Source organism: Buteo buteo, chromosome 26 (genome assembly GCF_964188355.1).
Source record: "Buteo buteo chromosome 26, bButBut1.hap1.1, whole genome shotgun sequence".
Taxonomy (NCBI): Eukaryota; Metazoa; Chordata; class Aves; order Accipitriformes; family Accipitridae; genus Buteo; species Buteo buteo.
Genome location: NC_134196.1, coordinates 16,594,139 through 16,618,255, shown reverse-complemented (window position 1 = coordinate 16,618,255; position 24,117 = coordinate 16,594,139). Strand labels below are relative to the sequence as shown.

The 24,117-nt window shown below is 40.2% G+C and overlaps 2 protein-coding genes across 4 annotated transcripts in view; both read left to right on the top strand.

Annotated features, from left to right (window-relative positions):
• Positions 1-16,158, top strand: part of LEMD3 (LEM domain containing 3) — a 51,406-nt gene extending 35,248 nt beyond the window's left edge. Inside the window, exons 8-13 of one of the 2 annotated variants that reach the window (XM_075058258.1) lie at positions 804-906; positions 1,142-1,320; positions 8,835-8,916; positions 13,418-13,523; positions 13,615-13,693; positions 13,945-16,158. In XM_075058258.1, the coding sequence (XP_074914359.1) occupies positions 804-906; positions 1,142-1,320; positions 8,835-8,916; positions 13,418-13,523; positions 13,615-13,693; positions 13,945-14,108 (713 nt within the window). In that variant the 3' untranslated portion in view covers positions 14,109-16,158. Of the gene's footprint in view, positions 1-803; positions 907-1,141; positions 1,321-7,041; positions 7,166-8,834; positions 8,917-13,417; positions 13,524-13,614; positions 13,694-13,944 lie in introns of those variants that run through there. The other variant, XR_012654527.1, reaches the window with a different exon arrangement.
• A 909-nt stretch (positions 16,159-17,067) lies between these two features.
• Positions 17,068-24,117, top strand: part of MSRB3 (methionine sulfoxide reductase B3) — an 87,181-nt gene continuing 80,131 nt past the window's right edge. Inside the window, exon 1 of one of the 2 annotated variants that reach the window (XM_075057786.1) lies at positions 17,068-17,278. In XM_075057786.1, the coding sequence (XP_074913887.1) occupies positions 17,105-17,278 (174 nt within the window). In that variant the 5' untranslated portion in view covers positions 17,068-17,104. Of the gene's footprint in view, positions 17,279-17,404; positions 17,648-24,117 lie in introns of those variants that run through there. The other variant, XM_075057787.1, reaches the window with a different exon arrangement.

Here is a 24,117-nt window from a genome sequence, read left to right as displayed (position 1 = left end):
CATCAACATGGCTATAATAAATTTCCATTGTCTTGGCGGTATTTTATCTTACTGTTGAAAGCAAATACAAATGCGATGTTTGACTGTAAGTAGGGGGTGGCATGTTGCTTTCTGTACCTGTTTTTTCAGCGATCTTTAGCTAAAATATCCACTCCTAAAATGCGTGTTAGTTCTCAATTCCATCCTTAATGCCTTTTCATAGAAAAAGCAGCTTTTTAATCAATCACTTTGAGCAGAAATTATGTCACTGAAATAGAATGCATAATTCAGTTCTGAAATTCTGCCTTTCTACTTGAAGCCAAAATGTTTTCAGCAGTTTGTGTTTGTAGTTTTTAAGCTCTGTTTTGGGCTGTGTTTTTACTTAAATTGTCTTATTACTTTCACCTACAGCAATTATCGTAAATACAGAGATGGCAGACAAATTGGAGCTGTTTTCTTGTTTTTACCATTTTCCTACCTTTTTTGTTTGCAAATCAAGTTTTTTTGGGGTGGGGGGGGGAAAGCACTTTATTTTCAAAGGTGACTGTCTTAGCTAACAGCTAAAAGTACCAATCAAGAGTAAGTGCAAGAACTCTTTTCCTTTATTCCAAAGTTATTTGGGGTACTTGGAGGTGCTGTGTGTGGTTAGTTTTCTTGATTTGCTTTCAGCATGGTTGGGAGGAAAAATGCTTCAAATGCTCAAAACATCTTAACTACTGAAACTGGGAGGGGTCTTCAGAATAGCTGTTCATTGCCAGAACTGCTATTTGTCTTCATGTTTGCATGAACTACATAGTTACCAGTCTTTCTTATGGTGTCCTCAGATGTTCTAAGAAGTCACAGCGAGGCATGCTCTGAAAATAAAGATTTGCAGCCTTACATGCCGATTTTGCACGTGCGTGATTCTCTAATACCACCTCAGGACAGGTATGTTCTCACTAGAAGTACTGAATTTTCTTATGTGTAATCAAGGAAAAATAGTAAAAATAAAATAATTGGTTGATTAACTAAGTTAATTTCAGTAGGTTGCATAGTATAATATTTTGGAGATTCTTATTGACACAGGTGGGGGAAAAAACCATTGGATTTCTCTTACATGCTGGATGTCAGCTATGCAGGTTGTTATAATGCTAACTTTGTAATTCTTGCTTCAATTTTTAAGGAGGAAAATGAAGAAGGTCTGGAATAGAGCAGTTGACTTTCTTGCAGCAAATGAATCTAGAGTTTGCACAGAAACACGAAGAATAGGTGGTGCCGAGTTCTTGGTTTGGAAATGGATGCAACCTTCTGCAGCGTGTGACAAAATCTTAGTAATACCGTCGAAAGTATGGCAAGGCCAAGGTATTGAAGTTCAGTTATATTTTACAAATATAATTGTTTTAATTTCTGCAACTAACTTTTAAACAGTACTTTGTTGCTTGAGTATTGTTATGTGAACTGACAGTGCTATTTCTCTATTATCTTGTTCAATAGACTTTTTCTCTGCATTCAGTGTCTGTCTTGTTTTCAAGCAAAATGAGCTTTTCTGTTACAGCTGCTGCAGAAATACAGCAGAGGGCATGTAGTGAAAATGAGTTGTGTGTACCTTTTCGTGAATTTTAAAAAATACTCTTTAGTTGGTCAAATTCTGACATGCCTTACTCTTACTGGAAGTAATGTAATTGGTTGTATCTGACAGCAGATAAATTGGAGCTTGTAGACTTGAGTTTCCTACTGTTAAGTTATCAGTCAGATACTTAAAGACAGTTTGGAAGAAGAGGTATTTCTTTATTTTGAAAGGGAAACTGCTGGGACAAAAGACTCTTCAGTCAGCAGAACATGGATTTTGAGCATCTTCTAGTAGTCCTTTCTGTCATAAATGGTTTTTCTACACTGTGCATTTGTATTTCAAGCAAAGCAGCAAAGTTTTTGCTGTAATAGAGGAGGTTGTTGTCATACACGGCTTTTTCAGTGGTCTGTCACTTTTCAGCTTTATTATGGAGCCAAGTGGCAAGAATCCAGTGGGTTTGCAGTTGTCTGGCTGCAGTGGTCATCTTTTCCTAGTTCTTTTTCTTTCTGACTTTCTTCATGCTGAGCTTCAGTTTATGGGGTGGGTCTTTTTTTGTCAGTGAAAAATTGAAGCTAGAAGACTTGAATTCTGGGTTGCAATAAAAAAGAATGTTCATTTCTATCAATGTCTGAATGTGAAGGTAAATATTTAAAGTGGAATCTTAATTGCCAGTTGTTTAAATGTTGTGACTCTTAAGGAGCCTCTCTTGCCTTATACTCTTTTGTAATGCTGTATTGTCTCTCCAGTGGGACTGAAATAAATGCTGTGCAGAATCCTAGTTTATAAACTCACCAGCTTATTTTGATGGTGAGGGAGGAGGGAGTGGTTGCTTCTCCAGTTTTTAGTTCAACTTTTTAAATCGGATGTTGTCAAGGTTGTATCATGCATTACTTCCATGGCATTGAACTAGATGCTGAAAAAAGCCTGGTTAAAAAACAAACAGACTTTCTGCTCTTCCTAATCCCACTTAAAATGAAAATTCCCACTGGCAAGCAACTGCATTCTCATCTATGTTCTTCTGGAGTATGCTGATTTTGGTCTTAGTTTAACTAATGCAAGAGTAATAGGCTTCCTTCTGCTTTTTACTGGTATACGTTTTTATTGGTAAGAAACAGTGTTTTTATTGTTTCCTATAAAAGAAGGTACAGTTTTAAAGTAGCTCCTTCCAATGTGATTATTTCCTTTCCAAAGACAGACAGAAAGAGCTTCTTTGTGGCCTGGAACATTTATGCTGTAGCAAGCTTGATTGCCCGAGTAGAAGTACTGCTAACATTCTGGTTTTGTCCCAGCCCACTTGCATGTTTTCATAAGTTCTATGTATACCTTCAGCCCTTGGGTCTTAAATTTTGCTTTTCTGTAAGTTCAAAGCAAAAAACGAACAATCCTCTCTGTAAACTTGAAAAGTCAAATATTTTGAGACATTTTCAGGTACTTGGCATGTTATCTGATGAGGCTCTTGGTAGTCTTGGGGCCCATTTCTTGCTTGTCTATGCAAAATGTTATATCGGGATATCATTATATACTTCTCAAAGTTATGCTGCTGGTTTTAGTATTACGTTTCTCATATTAAATCATTCATTGGAAATGGGGGCTGCTTTGTTTTAAAATAACTTGTGAATACTACCGCAGGCTTGAGGTTCTGCAGTCATTGTCTTGCAGTAACATGGCATTCATTCAGCTGTGACAACTGTATTGCATGATTTCATTTTCTCAATATTTTAGTTAGTAAGTTTATTACGAGAGTTCAAGAGCCTTTTCTTCATAGGACATTGTCCATTAAGGATGTGCAAGTGCTTTAAGTGTAGTGCGCAAATGGTTGGTTTTGTCAACGGCTGTGTCTGTTCCATCTCTGTAATACTGTAATGATTGATTTTCAAACACTTAAATTGAACATAGCTTCTGCAAGCTGTGTATATTATAAAGCTGAATCCTCTATGTAGTTTATTGTTCCATACAGGCTGTGAAACATGACAATGCAGTTCTGGAATTTCTCATTTACTACTCATTTGCTCTCAGTTTTTCTTGTCCTGTTTGATTGCAATATAAATCACTATAACATTCTGTCCTGTATTAGAAATCACACTGGATTTTCCTTCATCTGGAAGACTTCTCAGAGTGTGGTGGCTCAGGTTCTACTTTGCTACATGGAATACTCATTCAAGACTCTCAATGGAAGAGTAGTTTCCAAAACTTCCTAGAAAGACAGCTACTGTAGTAGCTACTGTTTAGGTACCATCTAAATTTGAGTATCTGATAGCTACTTCAGCATATTGTGAATGTGTACAGAATAACTTTCAGCTGTGGCTTTCAGCTGTACGTTGCCTGGAGTATATACTTAAGATTCTATGCTTTCTGTTGAATAGGATATTAAGACCTGTCCTGTTTCAGTTCTTTTAATAGCAATTTTCCTAGTTTTCTTGTTATGTTTGTAGTTCAGCAAAGATCTTTGAAGAATAGAAAATGCATGTTTTGGCTCTAACAGAAGGGCATGGAAATAGGGGTGGCTGAAATTACGTAGGTCATTTGGGCTCTGTATCTTGGTAGTCAGCAGGCAAAGGCAATTTTCACATGCAAAGGCTCTTTCTATTTTGTGTTCCTTGTTTTCATATGACTGTTGGAAATAGTTCCATTACAAAAGTCTCATACTTCTTGCACAGCTGTTTCTTTCCTCATGTTAGGAATTCTAATGTATGTGTCGTTTTCTTCATTTTTGGAAGTATAAATCAACTGGAATTAAGTTCATCCTCCAGTTTTGATGTTTGAATATAGAAGTTCATAAATCTAAATACTCTTCAGGACTGCTAGGTCCTGAACAAACTCAGTACATACAAAGTCAGAATGAATTCTTGGTTTTGAATCTTTTGAATAAATTTCAAGGTCTCAATTTTTTTAACCTTCTGAGATCTGGTAGTGCTCTGTAGCAGAGCACACCACCTAGAGTATGTGCAATTGGAGAAAGCCTCTTGACCTGTCAGTGTTTACTAGGATATTGGTAGATGATAGCATGCACTTTAAATAGGGGATCTGTAGCATGTGTGAAGATCTAGGCTCTACTGTCTGTTAGCATCTAGAGTTCAAGCATCACTGTGGCATTTTGTCCAGCCCTTGAGAATGCAGCCTGTCTTTTGACAGGCAGTTTGTGTTTTGGTGGTTTTTTTGTTTGTGGTGGTTTGGTTTTTTTGGTTTTTTTTGTTTTTTGTTTTGTTTTTTTTAACTGGGTCAGAATAAAGTCTGGTATATTTCCTTTGAAGTATTATCTACTAGATACATCTAATGTATCTGTCAAAAAAAAATTGATAGGTAAGCTCATTGTAGGATGATGGACAAATAAGTGATGTTTTGAAAACAGTTGACAAGAGAATTGTCAATTGAAAAACAATCTTGATCATGCCAAGGTGTGATTTAATTAATTCAATGGGAAAAATAAATTTCTAGTGTGTTCAGTTTGCTTTTGCAAGAACAGATACTATTGTCCTATCATGCCTCTGATAACTGGAGCTCTACGGAAAAATAGGTAGGCAGTGCTCCAATGCAGCTAAGCTAACAGCAATAGCTAAGGTTCCTTGACAGTTCTGGAGATGAGATAAAAAGGTTCTCTGAAGTATCACATCTAGGGTGATATTTCATCCTGCAGCATGGAAGATAACCTGTTACCTTGTGTGAATGATACCCCTCCTCCCTGACTTGTGAGAATATAATCCTTTCTCCATGTTAAAAAAAAAAAAAAAAAAAAAAGGCACTCCTCTTAACTATTGCAAGAAAACTCTGGATTTTATGCTTGTAAAATTCTGTATCCATCCCATGCTGGTCTTCTATAGCTGAACTTAACTGTGTTAAACCCCAAGTCAACCACACTCTCCTCTCTTAATAACATCTGGTAGTATTTTGATTTCAGTATCTTTCCTGTTTACTGAAGAACCTTGTGTTACGTGGAAGTGCATAACTTCAACATTTTCAACTAAATGTTTTTTGTTCTTGCCTTTGATAAGAAGGGTTAGTACTTAATAAATTACAGTGATCTGTGGCTTAACATGACTAAATCTGTTCTTCAGAAGCATGGTTACCTATATTTGATGCAAGTCTTCAACCCCATCAGGTGCATGAAATCCACATCTAAAGATCTGTTGGGCTGTCTTACAACCCGTGGTGGTGATACTGGGGAATCCCTTTAGCAATAATACAGTATTAATTCAAGAGGTGTAGAAAGCTGTATTACAGTTTTTTAATGTTCATTTTGAAGTCTGTGCAAGAACCACTTCTTCCATTGTAGACATATTCCTGTCACAGTGATAAAGAGATTGTTGAAAGCACATGCTTTTAGCTGCTGCTCTTCTTTGAATCTGGAATGATGCAGTTATTCTCAGTTTAAGGTAATAAACCAAAGTACATTATGATTGAAACACAAAGCGGCTTTCTTGTCTTGAAGATGCTCACTAGTTCCCAGGAGGAATTTCTGAAAGTCCTAAAGACTTTCTTGTCAGTGACTTCCTGCACAAAGTTGTGCTTCTGCTTTCCTATTTCATCTCCACCTTTTTACTCTCATCTTGTAAGTCTTGCTGTTGAGACCTATTTAGGAAAAGAAATGGCATGTAAGGTGCTTGCTTAATTACAGTGCAGCTTAGACTGTTGTCCTGCAAGAATGTCTGCTTATGCCCTTACTGTGAGGAGAATATTTTGTATGCCCCACATCAGTGTAAATTTTCAAATAATCAGTACAGTAATCTGAATAGGTTTGTCACTTAAACTTGCTCGTTGGGGGAGGGGGAGAATTAATTGTTATAGATGTGTAATGAAATTCAAGCAACAGCTGTTAACTATGCTATTTTGAATTTTGCTGTGTAGGTGCAGCATTATTTTTAACTTGCCTGTGTCTTCCCTAGCCTCCCCTTTTGGCCCCGTTTCTGGTACACATTTTAATGCTTATTGCTATGATAGCATTAATTTTGTACCTCCCTGATTTCTATGGCCATTTTTTTTCCTTATGCATAAAAAGCTCCATCTAAGTTGCAAAACTTCCTTTTAATTTACCACAACTTTGAAACATTTTTGAGGAAAAAGCAGAATTCATTGTTATTTTCATATGCTGCGCTGCCCTGGGCACACTTGCTCTGCTAGTATGATGTTAGATTAAGTTGGTAGCAGATTTGTTTTGTGCTGGTGGTGTGCTCTGGCTGAAGTCATCTCTGCAAGCACCTGAGGTATTCCAATTAAAAGGACATCAAGATGATTAGAAATTGGAGCAGGCAAAGCTTGGGCTTTATAGGTATCTACACTAAAGTGTGAATTCCCCATTTAGTTACTTTTGCTATAGCTCGATGGTGTAGCTCCTGCCTTAAATAACAGTATGGGGTTTTTTTGGAGTTCATAAACAGCTTGCAGAAATGTTGATCCTCTGGGCCTAGGGTCTCTGCAAATAACCTCAGCATTCTTTATCCTTGGATTAAAACCATGTGCTGAATAAACCTAGCTATTAACAATCAGCACATAATTTCCTCAACCCCACGCCTTTTCAGGTCCAGGTCCATGACTAGGCCACCCCAGATCACCTTCTCCAGTATGGTGTGGTGCCCCAGTGTACAATATGCTGGTGACATTTCACCCCCCCTTGATCTGCTGGAGCCAACCTACATGAGTAAGGTAAGTCCATTTATTTTTCAATGTTGCTTAGTTCTGTAAAGTTTTTATTGTATACCCTATGTATAACTTTTAATCAAGGGCAAAAAACTTTACAAAACCATGTGCTATTGAAAAAGGACTTGTCCTTAAACTACAGGCAGCTCAGAGATAGATGCAGTGTCACCAGCATATTTAGAAATCTTTTCCCAAGAAAAAACAGACAGTTGTTACAGACGTTGGTGACTTGGACTCTGTGTGTATATATTCTAATAAGAATATTTTTAGTTATTTAGAGAACTTATAACAGGTTTCATACTAGATTTGGAGGCCACCTTTTCTAATTTCTAGTTGGTAATTGTAGGATTTTTTGCCTCAGAAATTTACATAAGGAGCAAGTTTGTCTATGCTGTATCTGCAGGCAGTGAATTTTCTCTTGGTTAGTGCTTGTCTTTCACACACAGTGTCTTCCACATGACTGAATTTCTTCTATGTGACATGGTTTTTGTTGTGGTGACGTACAGAAGAGCAGCAGTGTTTGTGTATTTTGGATACACTTGCAAGATTTTATTTTAAAAGGTCAGCAGTTAGAAGCACAGACCTGTAGTGTCATCTGCTCAAAACTGAGACTTCTAACACTTGGAACATAACATCTTGAATCTGTCAAGCTTTTCCAAAGTAGGGGTTGCAAAGGAGAAGCATTAGCATCAGTTTGGAACATCGTTTTGTCTTAAGATTTTTAATATTGCGTTTAAACACTTGAATCTACTCATCTCACGTCTTCAAAGTAAAACTTCCTTCAAGCCTTGGAAGTTGTTTTACCAGGTTATCCCCTTCCATTTCTGTTGCTGCTTTGCCAGCCCGTCTCAAGGCATGGAACTACTTTATCTGAATCTGAAGGGCTCCTTTATTCCTCTTCTCGTGGTGCAGTCTTCTGTTGTGACTCCCACAAATAGAACTTGCAAACTTTAGAGAAGCCAGTATTTATTTTAGAACTTCAGAATATATTTCATGGGGTTGTTCAGCTTTGAAAGAGTTACTCTTATTTTTAATTTCCATTTTTCTTCTTACATCTGTTTTATCTTCTGGTGTGTTCCATTTCAGATTTTTGCAAGCTTCTGATCATGTGTGTAGAGCATTTAGGGTTACAAAAGCTCCATCCTTGTAGAGTGCTCCTTGACAGTTGTTACTGCAATGCAGATGCAATACAACATCCATCTAAGCATCTCTCTATTTCTTAGTCAGATGGGCAGTAAGTTGCCCCAAAAGCGGAAGAAATGAAAATTCATCAGGCAGTTAAAACCAAATGGTTAACCTGTAGCTCCAAAAATTTACTCCAGATGTTAAGAGTATCTGTCTTTTCATGGAGATGTAATGCAAATACTTTAACTCTATGGTATCTTTTTCAAATATCCTGAATTTCTTCCATGTACTGTGGCCTGGATATAAGAGAGTGCATTATCTTTTTAAATGTAGAAGTTGTAAATCTGAAAAATTCAGTTAAATATGGTACGTTTTCTTCAGTGCAGTAGAAGACTCTGGGGAACTTAATTTCCTTGAAGCTTTTTTATATGTGGAAGAAAGTATTCTTTTGAGTAAAACCAGAAAGGTATTAATGTATAAAGTTGACACTTGTTAACCAGATGGTATTATGCCTGTCAATAAATACTATTAAATTTATTTTTCTTTGTAGCATTTCATCTAGATAGAAGAAATTCACCACCAAACAGCTTGACACCCTGTCTAAAGATTCGCAATATGTTTGATCCAGTTATGTAAGTAAAACCAATTATCTGTCTGTATTTCTGTAATCTTTTGGAAGGGTCTGTTTCTTTCCTCTGAGAGGGGTTTGGAAGAAGTGAGTAAACATGAACACCTTAAGAGAAACATGGATTGTAAAAAACAAAACAAACCCCCAAAAACCACAAACAAACAATCCCCCCCCCCCAACCACCAAACAAACACCCAAACACCCCCCCCCAACTTCCTCTTTTCCTCTTAACATCTATGAGAAGACATAAATAATCTTACTGTCTGTCTTCTGTCCTTCATTGTCTTGCTTTACGTCAATTCTTGAAGAGTGTGGCATTTAGTCAAACTACTTGGAGCAATGACTGATCTTTCTCCCTTAATTAATTTTGTAAATGTTCAATTATGTCAGCTGATAGAGGAGACTCAATGTGGCCTAACAACAGACTGTAAGTTTCTGAAGTATTGTTAGGTATTCTGGTGTATTTAGACTGTTATAGAACTTGCACAGTTTGCATTTAAAAGGCTGAAATTAGATGATTTATTACTTTATGGCAAGTGTGACTGCCTTGTTTTGAAGCAAATGGATTTTTGTAGTGGGATGGTTTTAAACAAATTAGTGCAGAGTACTGGCTTCTAATGCTCGGATGCAATTCTAAAGTATGTACCATGTGTGAATAAGTAAAAAGCCTTGTTTCAAGTGCCAAAAGAGTTAAGGAAGAATAATTTTTTTTCTAGTCTTTTAAAGCTTCATCCACTCTGGTATCCTGTTATATCCCCATTGGTTGTGGACTAGATCATGTTGTGAGCTGGGAACTAACATGTAGGTTATGCCAGCTAATCCTTTCTAATATTTGAAGCCTGTTTTGTCCTGTGCAAAGAGATACAGGGACTCCAGTAACTCCTCTGAAGCAATTTATTCCCTGATGTGATTGTATAAGGGAAAAATGAAGATGCTATGCTGTCTGATGGAGTAAAAGTGAGATGCTAATTGGGACTGAAGAATATGAGGAGTGGAAAATAAAAGCTATTGATTAGAATAGGGAATAACAGGAAGTAGGAAGGGACACCGGAGTATGGACAGAAATGATTGCGAAGTTTGGATTTATATCTTCAGCTCTGTTTCACTTCTGTTTCTAGCCACACTTAATAATTTAGTTCATTGCCTTATTAATTGGAAAGCTGTTAGCTAATTTAGCTGAGGACAGTGTTATCCCTAGCATAGAGAAGAACTCTAAAAAACTTTCTCAATGGCTTTAAGACTTAATGACTGTTGTGGGTAGAGGCCCAAATGTGTCTTTTTTCATAACTTTCAGGTTGCAGTAGGGCGAGCAAGACTGAAATTTTAGGCATTGTTCTTGAGGCAAATTGATCCTCCTGTAGGAGGAAGAAATAAAAGATGAGATTTGCAGCGAATTTTGGGCAAGATCAACGTCCTGTTGTCCTTGCTACAAAGAAGACTTCACAAATTATATTGGTTGGTCTGAGTAGTATTGAAATAAATCCATTCCTGAAGCTTCACTGTAATATTTGTTGTTATGCTGTATTGGTTACTTTATTGTTTCAAAATGTTAGCTGTTCAAAATGTCTGCTGTTAATGGAACTAGTAACTGAGATGTTATTTTTGCCAGAACAATTTTCCTTTATAGCCTATGTCTTTGCTGTAAACTTCCATGTTTTTCAGTACTGACCCAGTCTATGCCCAGCAAGTGCATTAAAAAAAATAAATAAGTTATAGACTAGGAGTTATTCTCTTTTGGCGCTTCTCTTTAGCATCATGTCCAGTCAGCTGTTTTGAACAGTGCAACTTCTAATAAATTTGTTTTTTGTAGACCTTTTCTTTTGGAAGTTGACCTAGCTCCATTACTGGGCTGCTGGATTATTGTAGTGTAGTGGGATACTTCATCCAATTCTACGTTGCACACCCCAGGCCATTCCTCTTCCATGAGCTGTCTTGCAGAGGACTGCTGCTTAACGAAGTACTTTTTATCACACTCTTGGAGTAATCTTGAAAAGAAAAAAAAGAAAAAAAACCCACCCACAACCAAAAAAACCCAATCCCAAAACCCTCAGTACAAGACAAATTACTTTATTCAACTGCTTGTGTCAAAAGAGGAAGGAGGTTTATGTTCTTGTCCAGATCTGAAAGGGATGAATGCCTTCACTGACCACCTGAAACATAGCATGTACCAGTGATTGTGATTATATTGGCAAATATTGTTTTGATATTTGCCATGAGTGCAAGGTATGCTTAAGAAAATTAAGTTTTTAGCTGCTCTTTCAAGTCAAGCTGTTGTACACTAACAATAAATGACTAAGTACTTTTCAACAATATGCCAGTAGCTGGTAAAAGCAGCCATCCATAATAGAGGTCTTTTCTCCTGACTCAAGAATCATCTGGGGAATATACCAGTTAATTTTTATTTATCAATGCTAACAGAGTAAGTAATCATCTTTCTACTGCCAAAAGTCAGAAAACTTACCTGGACATTGTGAACCCTCAGACCACAGCAGCAGACTTAAACTTGAGTGTATGTTCTAGGCATTTACTGTGCCAGACACAAACCTGTTTTTTTTAAAATATCAGTCTTGAGCATTGTTTGGATAAGCCTGTTTCAGTGTTTCTACATCTACCACTAAGTCAGTAAAAAAAAAGTTAATAAGGCATGGGTAGCATTCCTGCAAGACTCATATTGACAGCTAATGGAACATACATGTGCAGGATCAGGGAAGGGCAAGTCATTTGTGTTGGGAGCCTATTTCATTATGGGAGATCCAAGTTAGTTGATAATTCATGATTTTTCACATCTCAGGTCTGCAAAACACAAAAAGCAGACTAGACTGAGAACGTGCTTCTGCTTGATTTGCAAATGGGAAATGAGCACTTGGCAGTAATGCAGTGATTTCAGTATTTGGGAGGAATACACAGCAGAAAAGATGATTGCCTACTCTTAACAATATGATCTCTTCTTATGGTAGCTAGCTTTCTGCTGATGAATGCATGCTTCTTGAGAAAATTGACATGAGTCCTGGGCTGGGAGGGAATGCACCAAAGTCAAGATTTCACAGAATGATAGAACAGTTTGGATTGGAGGGGACCTTTAAAGGTCCTGACTTTTGCAACTTGGAATGACTTTATTTCCCTAACATCCTGAGCACAGCATGTCATAAAGAAAATACTGTTGTTTACACTGTTAGAGAAGGGGAAGAAGACGACTTCTATACTCCCTTCATTTTGAGCTATCTAGTAGAAAGAAAACACTTTTTTTCTTCCAACCTGAGTAGGGTGCATCTTCTCCTAACTTTTGCAGGGTTTTAAATTGTAGGTGTTTTCCACTGGAAAGTCTCTCTCCTAGTAGGCACTTCATTTGGATCTTCTTTGCATTCTTGTGTCCCCCTCCCACTTTTGTTTGTTTATATATGATCTGCCTGTGTAAGGGGCATCAACTGGGAAGTCTGATCCTCTAACCAGTCAAGGTCAAATGACAGAAACAAATCTGACATTCCGTGTTGCCAGAGTCCCTCAGGTGTTGTGTTAGTGTCCTGCTTGATAGATTTAAGTAATGTCCCTGACCAATTAACTTCCCTATGTACATTTATCCCCACCATGTTGGTTTTTTGTTTGTTTGTTTTTTAATGAATAAGGAGGAGGGTAGATTAAATATTTCAAGAATTTTGGCCTTAGGTAGAGAGAACTCTCTAAAACTACCCAAAGCTCATGATGGTATTATTGAAAGAGTAAGTTCATTGTTTTTTGTGTAAAGACTACTCAGGGAGGCTTAAAGGTGTATTAAGGCTGTTGAAATTGTTTTCCCTCGGCTTAGATTTATTTATTAGGACCAGGTAGTTCCTGCAGTACCTTCACAAAAATACATAGACTTCTGTCTTCTCTAATGATGTACCTAAAGGTTGTTTAGTCTTGACAGTAAAATATTTTTTGTGAAAAGCCCCCCCCAAATTGGAATCTGATTTTAACAACTTCTATTTCTGGATCTAGATTGGCATGTTCTATCAGTACCCTATGGGACAAATGCAGTTTGATGCTTTGTTTGGGATAGTGAATAGCTATTTCGGTGACGAGCAGTGTCTGAATAGCTAAAAAGTTCCTTCAGTCTGCTGAAGCCTGACATGTAATGTTGCTTCTGTGGCTGCTGGTAGAGGTGATAGAGCAAAGGGGCAGAGGCCTTTACAGAACAACGGCCAGCCTGTCCCAGCAGCTGAGAGAAGACTAGTTCATGGCTGCTTCCAGTTTCATACAGGAAGGTGATGCCAGGCTGCTGGAAGGGGAGGACAACCCCCTCCCCCAAATACAGATGATTCCTTTTGATTCTTAGGGTTGAACTTTAGAAAGTGGACCGTAGGACCCAATTTACTGACTACTCAAAGGCTAAAGTACTAAATCTGTCCCAAAGGCATTTAACAGAAAATGTCAAGTTACAGAGAAACCAAACTAAGCGGGGAAGGACGAGATTGTTGTGAATGTTTAAAAAATACTGTGCTTAATTAAATCTTTCATTGTTTGCCTAGGGAAATTGGTGATCACTGGCATCTAGCAATTCAAGAAGCCATCTTGGAGAAATGCAGTGATAATGATGGAATTGTTCATATTGCTGTTGACAAAAATTCACGTGAGGTGACTGTCTTTCTAGTAACATCTTAATGCTTTGTTTATCCTTGTCTGTTGGACTTCAAAAAAACCCCCAAACTTCTCTTTCTTAATGCAGGGTTGTGTATATGTCAAGTGTCTCTCTCCAGAGTATGCTGGAAAGGCTTTCAAGGCATTACATGGCTCTTGGTTTGATGGTAAGGAATGGGGTTTTATAACAAAACATGGGTAGAAATGACAGAAGATGGGTGCAGTTGGAGTTCTTTTAAATAGCGAAATGTTTTACATCTAAAGTATTGAGCTGTAACAAAAGTTGTATCTTTTTAATAGTCACCACCTGGTAAACTAATTTCAGTGTAATGATGTGTTTGTGTGTATTACGTCCTGAAGGAAAATGTAGTAATACTGAACTAGAAGGTTTCTCTTTTCCTATTTCTTTGCCTCATAGGAAAGCTGGTAACGGTAAAATACCTGCGACTAGATCGGTATCATCATCGTTTTCCCCAGGCTCTTACTTGTAACACTCCACTGAAGCCATCAAACAAACACATGAACTCTATGTCACATCTGCGTCTTCGGACAGGCACAACGAATTCTCAGGGAAGTTCCTGAGAAGACTTTCTACAACTGCTAGGACTGTTACTTGCAACAGGAATTTTCCTGTTTGGCTGCCGTCTTCCTTTTTTAGTGCTTTTTGTATGTGATACTTTAATGAATTAAATAAAAGTTTGAACGTTCCAGAAATCTTGTTTCCAAAGGGACTTAGCAATGAGGCAGTAATACTGAGCTGACAAAAAAAGTAAAAGAAAAAAATTGCTTCAGGAAGTTTTCCGGGGCTATAGTAAACCAATGCATTTAAGTTTTGCATGAGGAATACCGAATTCATTATACATTTGCAGATGTGGTGACTGTATTTTTGCACCAAGAAGTGTTTTTGATAATACAAAAGCATGGAGAAAAGATGACTTCCTGTATTTCCATAGTTTCCTGTGAAATAATCTTGTGGGTATTTTGTAACAAACAACCTACAGTTCCTGATGGTGAATTAAGTTAAAATTTCTTTTTAAGTCAATATTAGTTTTTTGTTGCTGTATAAGAATCTTTTTCTGCAGCTTAGGGTATGGGGAAAGTTTAATCTGGCATTAGTGGTTGCGTATAAGTGTGAGGGAAAACAAACTGAATGCGGATGTACTAGGTTTTGTATATAAATGTAAATGCTGGTGGTGGCAAAAATGGTTGTGTTCTGTGAGGATGTCTGCATTGAAGCAGTGAATAAGCTTCCTATTTTATTCAAAACCTGATGTTTTATATGGTTTTGGCTGTACCATGACAAGAGGCCAAATACCTTAAAAGTGTTAGATACAGGTTAAATATCTTTTGTAGGTTTTATATTAAAATACCTGACTGATTTTTGTGAAAGGTCTGATACCAATTGTAATGAATTCAAATTTGTGAGCAATAAAGAAGCAATTGGCAGATACTGGAAAAATATTTTGTGAAAAGCTGTATTTATTATTACAATTGCCAGGGCTGTGACAAAATACCATTGGGATTAAGTGATTTTCCCAATATGTTATAACTTGTTTTAATGAACCAGTTACCTGTTAAAATTTTAAAAGGTACATACTTCCTTGCAACAATTTTGGCTGATGCAAACAAGAAGTACAGCTGACAGTAAATCTTGTGATTCCAAGCTTGTAAATTTACTAACATTTACCTAGAAGTACAAAATTGTTGCTGAGAAGCTTAGTTGCAAATCTAAGATTATTGGCTTTACTAATCCCCACTTCAACGATTTTATCTAATTATCCAGCTGAACATCTTGTAGGAGGTGAGACTGGAAGCACACCAGTCCCACAAATTTTACTGAAACTCACTTTACTTTGTAGATATGATGGATTTGCAGCATGAACTTGCACAAATAATGCACGTTTTTCTTATGGTTAAGTAAACATGATGCACACTATTCTGCAACAGAAAATCCTATTGTGCCTTACCTTTGTGCTTTTGTGGGCACCATGTTTATTATTGGAGAGTTTGTTAAAGGAAAAATTTTAAATCCTCAGTTTTATGTCTCAGATGCTAATGAATGAGTATATATAATATATAATCAGCCATGCAGAATTCTACTTACCAAGGACAAGTACATATTTTTGATGGGTAAGTAGATTGTGCCAGGTCTGGTAGATTTTGATGAGTTTTACTATATACATATATGTATATGTATAATATACATGTATATGTATTATATATATGTATATAAACTAATTTTGTTGTATTTGATGTGCATCATAGTGATTTGTTAACCTGACCTTAGTGACCCCATCTTGTGACCTGTTGCAAGAGTGAATGTAAAAATAGTTGTGGCATTTTAAAAGGTCGCCTCGATGCAAATGCATCTATCTTGCTTCTAAACTATATTTCTTGTAAACACTGTACATTTTATTATTGTAATATGTACTATTATGCAGCTTATTTTACCTTAAACTGTTAAGTTGACCAATATCCCTTCCTGCAAGACAGATGGGAATGTGTGTAATACCTGAACATTTGAAAAAAATCAGATGTTTGTTGTAATTTGTCACCCTGTCCTGTAAAAACAAACAAAAAACCAAACCAAACTCGAATTAAAGGTTTATTAGGGGTTTTTATATGCGTCTCACCTTCTAGCTATTTGGCTGTCTCTTTGACTGGAATACTTTTTTCGTCAGGGGTGTGAGGGGGGAGGTTAATTAATCATGGCCACCTAACTTTTCGTGTGCGTTAGGATTTCGAGCGGAACAGGTGCGGCTGCGAGCTGAAGTACCCCGCGGAGCGGCCCTGGAGTGTCTGTCCCAGGGCCTGCGGAGCAGGCAGAGGTGAAGAGTCTTAGCTGCCTGTTTTCAGCTTGTTTCTTGTATTTTGAGTCCTCGAGGGGATTTTGACAGGCTGACAGACAGCAGAGGCTTTTCTTCTGTTGTTACATTCATACTACGCTGTTTTAAAAGGGTTTCAGTGATGATTAGTACGGAAGGGGTGGGGGGCAGGAGGACCAAAGCAGGGTCCGGGTGTCTGTTACATGCCTTTGCCCACCTCGCTTTTGGTACCACCCCGGGCAGGGGGGACTTTCGCTGCAATTTTATTTTATTTTTTTAAAGATGTGCAAGGTGGGTAGTAAGAGCTGCCTTAATTTCTCTGCCTGTGCCGAAGCCGATCATTCACTGGGCTTCTGCCCGCCGGCCGCGGCTCCCGCCGGGCTGGACCCCCCAAACCACCCCGGTGGGTCCGGGCGGCGGGGGGGCCGCCTCCTCTCGGGCAGGGGAGCCGGGGCCGTGCTCCCTCGAACAGCGGGAGCGTTATTTGTGAGAAGGCGAGAAGCTGCTCGGCTGGCCTTTCCCCAGCGCACCCCTTCAATTGAAGGACAGCGCGCTCCGGGCCCGCCGCGGGGACGGGACGAGGTCCCGGCCCTCGCTGCCGGGGCCCGGGCCGCCCCCCTCCTCGCCCTGCAGCGGCGGCGGGGCCGGCCGCCTGCCCGCTCTGCGGGGCCGGGCCGCGGGGGGCGGCGGGTGTCCCCCCCGGCTCCATGTTCATATTTGGCCTCGGCCGCCGGTGCCCAGGAATTTCCCGTCATGCTCCCCGGGCGGCGGGCCCGTCACTGCGGTCCCGGGGGGGGGACGGGGCCGTTCGCTCGCTCGTTCGCTCCCTCGGGCCTCTCCTCATGCGCGCTGCGCCGCCGCCTTTGCCTTTGCCGCCGCTCCTCTCCGCGCTCTGCCTGGCGCTGGCGGCCGCCGCAGGAGCCGCAGGTAGGAGCCGCGGCGGGCAGCTGCCCCTCCGCCGGCCGCCGCGCCGCGCCGCGGGGAAGGCGGGCCGGGGGGCTGCGGCGGGGGCGAGGGGAGGAGCGGCCGCGGCGGCGCGGGGGGCCGGGCCGCACCTGCCGGGGGCGAGGAGCGGGTCCCGGCTGAGGGCCTCCACCCCCCGTCTCCCGGGCCCTGCCGGCGGCTGGGGCCGGTGCTCGCGGCGAGTCCCCTCTCACGGAGCGAGCCCCTGAGAGGGTTGGCCCGGCCCGGCCCGGCCCGGCCCGGTCCGGCCCGGCCGCCGCAGCGGCCGAAGCGCGGGGACCCCGGGCTCCGGGTGTCCTTGGGTGCAGCCGCCGCTTCGTGCTCGGAGACGAGGTAAATAGTTTCTGGGAGGTACAGCAGAAAGAGCAGCCGTGGTGAGGCAGCGCTTGTCCGGGGTGCGTGATCAGGTCGGCTCTGCTGCGGTCGCCCGCTCGGTAAATTGTGCTTCGTTGGTCAAAAAAGGAGCTTAAACTTCACGTAGGCTTTCAGAATTTGGTCGCTTTTCTGGAAGGGAGCGCAGTGTGCTCGCTTGATGGGTTGGTTTTGTGTTACGCTACTGACAAACGTAGCCGATGCGAAGAACAAAGTATAATTCGTTTCTTACTGTCCCCTCTCCAAGTTAACCTAGCTGTACTTGGTGCGTCTTCGTATTCCTGGAAATAGAAATGAGACTCAGTTAGGCTTCCTGTAATATTTGACAAACCTGCTATAAATGCTGGCTTTTCTGCTCGAGCTGAAATTCCAGTCATCGTCCCCTCAGCATAAAGACTGTCTGAAGGCACTGTGATCTTAAATAGGGATAACTTTATTAAAAATGCCAAATCTAACGATGGGTATCTACAGGTAAGGCTAGATGCCTACTGTTACCCAGCGATGAACGTCAGATCTCTGTAAGAGTTCTGGCCTTAAACACAGCTTTTAGGAAAGTAGAGAGCCTTACATTATATATGTCATGCTTTTAGTTCTGAGCTTCCCATTGTTACTATCAAAATGGTTCTGAAACTTTGCTCTCTCAAAAGATAGATGTCAGAATGAGATATCTGCAGTAGGCAGATACCTTTGTCATACTGATATGGCTTGTTTATGGCAAGCGGTCTGTAAATGGAAGAGCCAGCTCCACTCCCACTATGGCACAGTGCCATTCCTCTGAATCCAGTATTTAATGCTTAGAATTTGTCTTGTTTATGTTCTTGTCCTCACTGCATTAACATAAGTGCTTGCCGTCGTCTTTGCTGATGATTCCCAACTTTTTATTGCACTGCTGCATGCCTTTGCAGTTCGTCATGATTTCTCATCTGCCAAATTTGGTTGGTAACAGTGCCCTTTAGGTCTCATTCTGGAAGTAGTTTCCATGTGGCTTGTCATCTTAATCAGATGTTTGCTCATAGTTTCGAAAAGAATCGCCTGCTTTGCTGTAGACATGGCTTATTTTAGAACAGTATCTCTTAATTGTCTTTTAAATTTTACATAGGGAATTACATATGGTGAATAGCTTAACCAGAGTTACTAAATACTCCTGGAATTCTGAGATGAAAGAAGGTGGGGTTTTTTTGTTTTTTTTTTTTGTTTTTTTTTAAATAAAGTTCTGCACTGATTTCTCAAAACCACTGAAGTTAGTGGAGTTAAGCCATATATAGTTGAGTCCAGAATGTGGTTGGTTCGTCCTTTTCCTGTCTGATGTTCCTTGGATCTTTATAACACACATTTGAAAAGATCTTTTAGGAGGTAAAAAGAATTCTATTTCTCCCCCAAAAGCACAGTCTTTAAAAATAGTGCCTTTGTATATGGGGTAATGTTTCTATATTCAGTAGCAAAGCCATATAAAGCAGTTGATCCTAGACAGAATCTTTTGACTGAATGACCTTGCTTATTTTTCCAAGTGGTGGTGGTTATATGCTCTCACAGGCATCTGGTTAATACAAATTTTTTTTTTTGTACGTACCATAAGAATTCCTTACAGCTGTTCGATAAGGGAAACTTGCACACAAGGAAGATATTTGGTCCTTTGCCCTGATGTTTATGAAGGTATGGGAGGATCTTGTTTACCTACTCACGTTTTGTCAGCTTTGTAAGATGATACTTGTTTATCATTGGAGGTCCAGCCTATTTATTACATTAGAAATACTAGAAAATAAAATTTCCCTTTTAGGTGGATTGTTAAAGGTTCTTTTGTTACTTCTTTTAAAAGATGGAGGAATAGGAGGGTGAAGGGGGAGAGAAGAGATCACTCTGTTAAGCATTTAATCTTCTTAGCCAGAAGGTTAAGAAGTCTGCCTGTCTGCATCTGACTGGCGTCGCTACAAGCCAGCGATGCAGTAAAGCCATGCAATTTTGAGATAGCTCTGTTGAGCTGCATAATTAAAGTGAGTGCGTCCTCATTACAGAGCAATTCCTAAGCTACATGCAACTTTGTATTACTCATAGGTAGGGAATATGACCCTCTTTTCCCCTTCCTATTCTTTTCTTTTTTCATTAAAAGCTGCAGTTCCGGCAGTACTCAGGCTATGAACTTAAGCTGTGGAGGCTTTAGCTGATGGGAAAGTGGGATAAACTATCAGCCTAATTACAGCTTGGTATAGCCCTGATTTGTTTAAGGGTTCCTTTAGCCAAAAGACCCCCAGAAAAATGGACCCTCAAATTCCTGGTGTATTTATGATGGTGTGTTTAGGAATTACTGTAGAATAAAGTCGGGTATGGATTTATCTTTCCCTGAGTAACTCTGAAGTTGGTATGCTTATTTTGGAACAGACTCCAAGGCTAGATGGAAATAGGGTGTTTCTTGCTCTGGAATAATCGTGTCCATACATGGAGTTACTTAGAGGCTACTTTCTCGACAAAAGCCAGAGGTCTTTAAAACATAACAATAAAAAACCTGCAAGCTTTTGGGGCATTTTTATTTTAGTATCTCATAGAGTAAGAAGTGGCTGCAGGTTAACTTCCCCTTCCCTCACTCTTGTCACTTCTGTAGGATTGTATTATTATGGTTTTGGGTGCTTCATTTGTCTCAGAAGGACCTTAGTTTCTCAGTAAACTATTAATACGTACTAGATTAAAAAAAAAAAGGCACAAAACTAAAGATTTAAGTTGTCCTCTCTGGAACTTTGTGAATATATAACCAACTAGAAGGGGTTTAGAAGTAATTTCCAACCAAGCACTTAAGAAAAGGAAGGGAGCACGTATTGCATCATTAACTTCTACCAGAAGATGAAGAATGTCATTCTGGGTTTTAATGGGGATTTTTATGTCCTTAATCTGTGAAGATGGTGATTCTTATGTTTTCTCTGAAAATAGGGTAGTAGAATTCTTTGGGAACCCCATTTGTGGTGAGGTAATTGGAAATGATAATTTATCTGCTTAGCTCCAGCCTTCTGGTTCTCATTTAGCAACCTCAGTTCCAATAGCATTATCTGAAAACCACATGGTCTAGCAACTGGTCCTGGGAATAAAGAGGCTTTTCTCAGTAAGGACTTTAAGACCCTGAGGAATTGAATGATAGTGGCCCAAAACAGGCAAGAACAATGCTTAAACTTCTAAGGTGCTAACATGGTTTTGCTGTCTTCACAGACTTAAGTTATAGTTTAGCATTGTTTTGGGATGTGATTAATAGCATAAGTACTTCCTTATTTAGGCTGAGCAGTGGAAATTATCATTCCAGTAAGTTTTGCATTTAAACATGTTTCAGCTTTTTAGTGTTGCACAGACAAAAGTCTAAGGACGGGACTTCTTTAGAGCTCCCCAGTTAGCTCTTTCCTTTCAGTTGAAGCATCTGAACATCGGGATTGATGATTTCCTTGAAATGTGGGCACAGCTCAGCAAAATGTACATAGCGTGCTAAGGCATTGTTTTGTTGGGAAGTGTTACCACATCCAAGAAATCTTACGAGTAACGTCGTGCATGGCATTTGGAAGTATTTCCCCAGGGGTCTCTTTAACTCTGTGTTCTTCCAAACAGGGACAACGCCTTCGCGTTTCACCTGGCGGAAAACAAATCCCTACTACCAAGGAATAACAATAGTGCTGATGGAAAGTAGCTGCCAAATGCCACCACTTTCACTCTGACCACACAATGAAAATGGAAAAAAAAAATCAACACAGGGAACCTTAGCAGCTTCCTGGGGAAGTGATCTGTGCCAGTTGTCGCCAAAAGGAAACAGCCCTGAAAGCGTTCAGTCTGGCTGAGGGATTGCCCTGTTCTTGTTCCCCTCTGTTCCCCCGTGTGCAGTTCTTGGGGAAATCTGCAGGTGAGGCTGTGCCTCCAGCTGCACGCACGGAGAGCATAGGTGATTTGAACCACCTCGAGGACCTGCGCGGCGGGTGGGCTGGGGCGAGAGCCGCGTGGATGCAGTTCATGCAATTCAGTTCATGCAGCAGGTTTGATAGCATACTGAGCCCGGCTGGGGGTTTTGTGCAACTGGTTCAAGAGCAAGCATTGGTTTGATATAAAGTTACTGTACTCACTCAAATCAGCTAAGAAAAATGGTTAACTTTGTATAAGCAGGCTTTGCTGCCTGGGTCGGATTGTCACCATCCTGCTGCTGGGAGGAAGCTTGATACTAAACATAAAGCCAGTGCAAATCTCTCCTTACGTGTCCTGATGATGAGCAGTCACAACTTATACCCAGTTCAGGTCGAATTTGTACTAGTGAGTGATCCAGCAGCGCACTGATCCAGTCTTAATGGTGCTGAAATCAAAGCTTGCAGATCAGGTTGGTTAGGCTTCTGCTCCTTCACACCAATGGCACTGTCAGTAGCCATGGCATGAGTTTGAGGGAGAGAAGGGAGTAAGACACAACAGATGCATAGGCTGCCAGCTCAGGGACAGGCAGAAAAGTTGAGGTGGATCAGCCAACTGTGTGAAGTTAAAGCCCTGAGATGCAAATTCAGAAACTCCACAAATAAAGTGATTTGGGTTTTCTATAGCTTTATCATCTCTGCTTTTGAATGGCTGCAGAAAATCAACTCCGTTGGTCAAAGCCTAGTATCTAAGTGCTTGCTGTGGGAACTATACTTCTAGACTGTATCCTCATTTTTTCCTGTTTTTTTTTTTTAGGATTAAAATCAGTGTTTCATTAGATCTTTTGTATATACAGTGGAAAATACCCTGTGCTGACAGCACACCTTTTAACCTCTCTTTTTGTAAGAGAAACCAAGTTGTCTGTGTACATATTTGTTCTGTGTGCTCCTGCTGGAACTTAAAAGGAAGCACATGTAAGGGACAAACAAGATCTCCACCGACTTGTGTAGCAAATTAGTGGCTTACTCGGGGAGGGACCCACTGGATGCTTCTGGCTTCTAATCTTCTGCAGAACCTGGCATCCCTCATCCAAAACCACAAGGCAGCTTTGCTACTTGCCTCTGAACTTGAGAGAGGTGCTGGATTGTACCAAACTATTTTAGTGGTTGTTGAACTGTGCTGGGAAGGATTACAACAGATACTTTGTAAGACCCTAAGACTTTGCCTGTGAAGTCCTTTAAAATGTGAAATACAGTAGCTGTCTGGCGCAAAACAAGCCTTTTTTGTTGCTCTGTCACGTATGAATTACATAATAGTACATTTTTATCTAGTGACAGTCAAGTAATAACTATGACAGTAATACAGAGTAATAGCTGAGTGATGTAATGCTATTTAAGACAAGATGCAGGTTTTCAGAGCATTATCCTATCTCCACAATCAGTGTTGTAGACTAAACAAACCAAGTCCTTAAAAAAGGTTTGTGGGGATTTGGTTTTCTGAACCACTCTTTTTATATTTCTCCTCTGGACTTTCCTCAACTGTCTCTGTCCTGTGCCCCAAACCAGCAGGGTATTCCAGCTGATACCTCACTGCTGCTGAGGAAAGCAGATTTCTTCCCCAGCCCCTGCTATTATGTATTGTGCTTCTCTTTGTAATAAACTCCAGATTGTCATTTGCCCCCCCCCCCTTTTTTTTTAATAGTTTCACATTGTTGGCTCAATTTATTGTCACTGTAACCTTGACATCCTTTTCTGCAGTACTGCTGCTGCTCTGGTATTCTTCCTTTTGGTTTTGTGCATTTGAGGGTTTCTTTTAAAGTCCAAATGTGGTTCTTAGTACTTGGCTGTCTTGAATTTCATCTTACTGATTTTTGACCATTTCTCCAGTTTATTAAGACCATCTTGAGTTCTGCTCAGCTCTTCAGAGTGCTTCCCACTCCTTGCAGGTTGGTATCTCTCCAGTTTTAGTTAAGACTCCTTGCTGGGTTTTGACCCTAGTCAGTAGGAGAAGCGCTGAACAAGTGTGGTTTTTCAAGCAGCTCTGCACCCATGTTACAGGACCTTGATCCAGAAGGAGGGTGCTTTTCCAGTTTGCTCTGTCAAAAAGTATTTTATATTTGAGATTGGTTGGATTTACTGTTTTCCTCCTGCCTGCAGAATAGAAGGAAAGAAGGAAAGTACGTTGGTTGATGAGGTTAGATTTTGGCAAGTCCATCCTGGCGGCTTACTGCTTTCTAATTTTCAGTTGCCTACTGTAATTTGTTTAGTTGTCAAACTAAACTGATTGTTCAGTAATTTGTTTCAAAAGCTTTCTGGGTGTTGAAGGTAGGCTTATAGCCATGTAGTTCACCAATCGGTCTTTTCTCCCTTTTTAAAAATGGACATTGTCAGCTTATTCCTGAGCTTTTGGAAAGGCCAGAGCCTTTCAAAAATCCTCCAAGGTGCTTGCTCTTTTCTGAATGATTGCCCCGGCTTGTTTCCCAATTACTGTAGGATAGATTTCCTAACCCGTCAAGAGGAGGAAGAGCAACCCCAGACAAAGGTTGCAGACACACAAGATAGCTCCGTCAT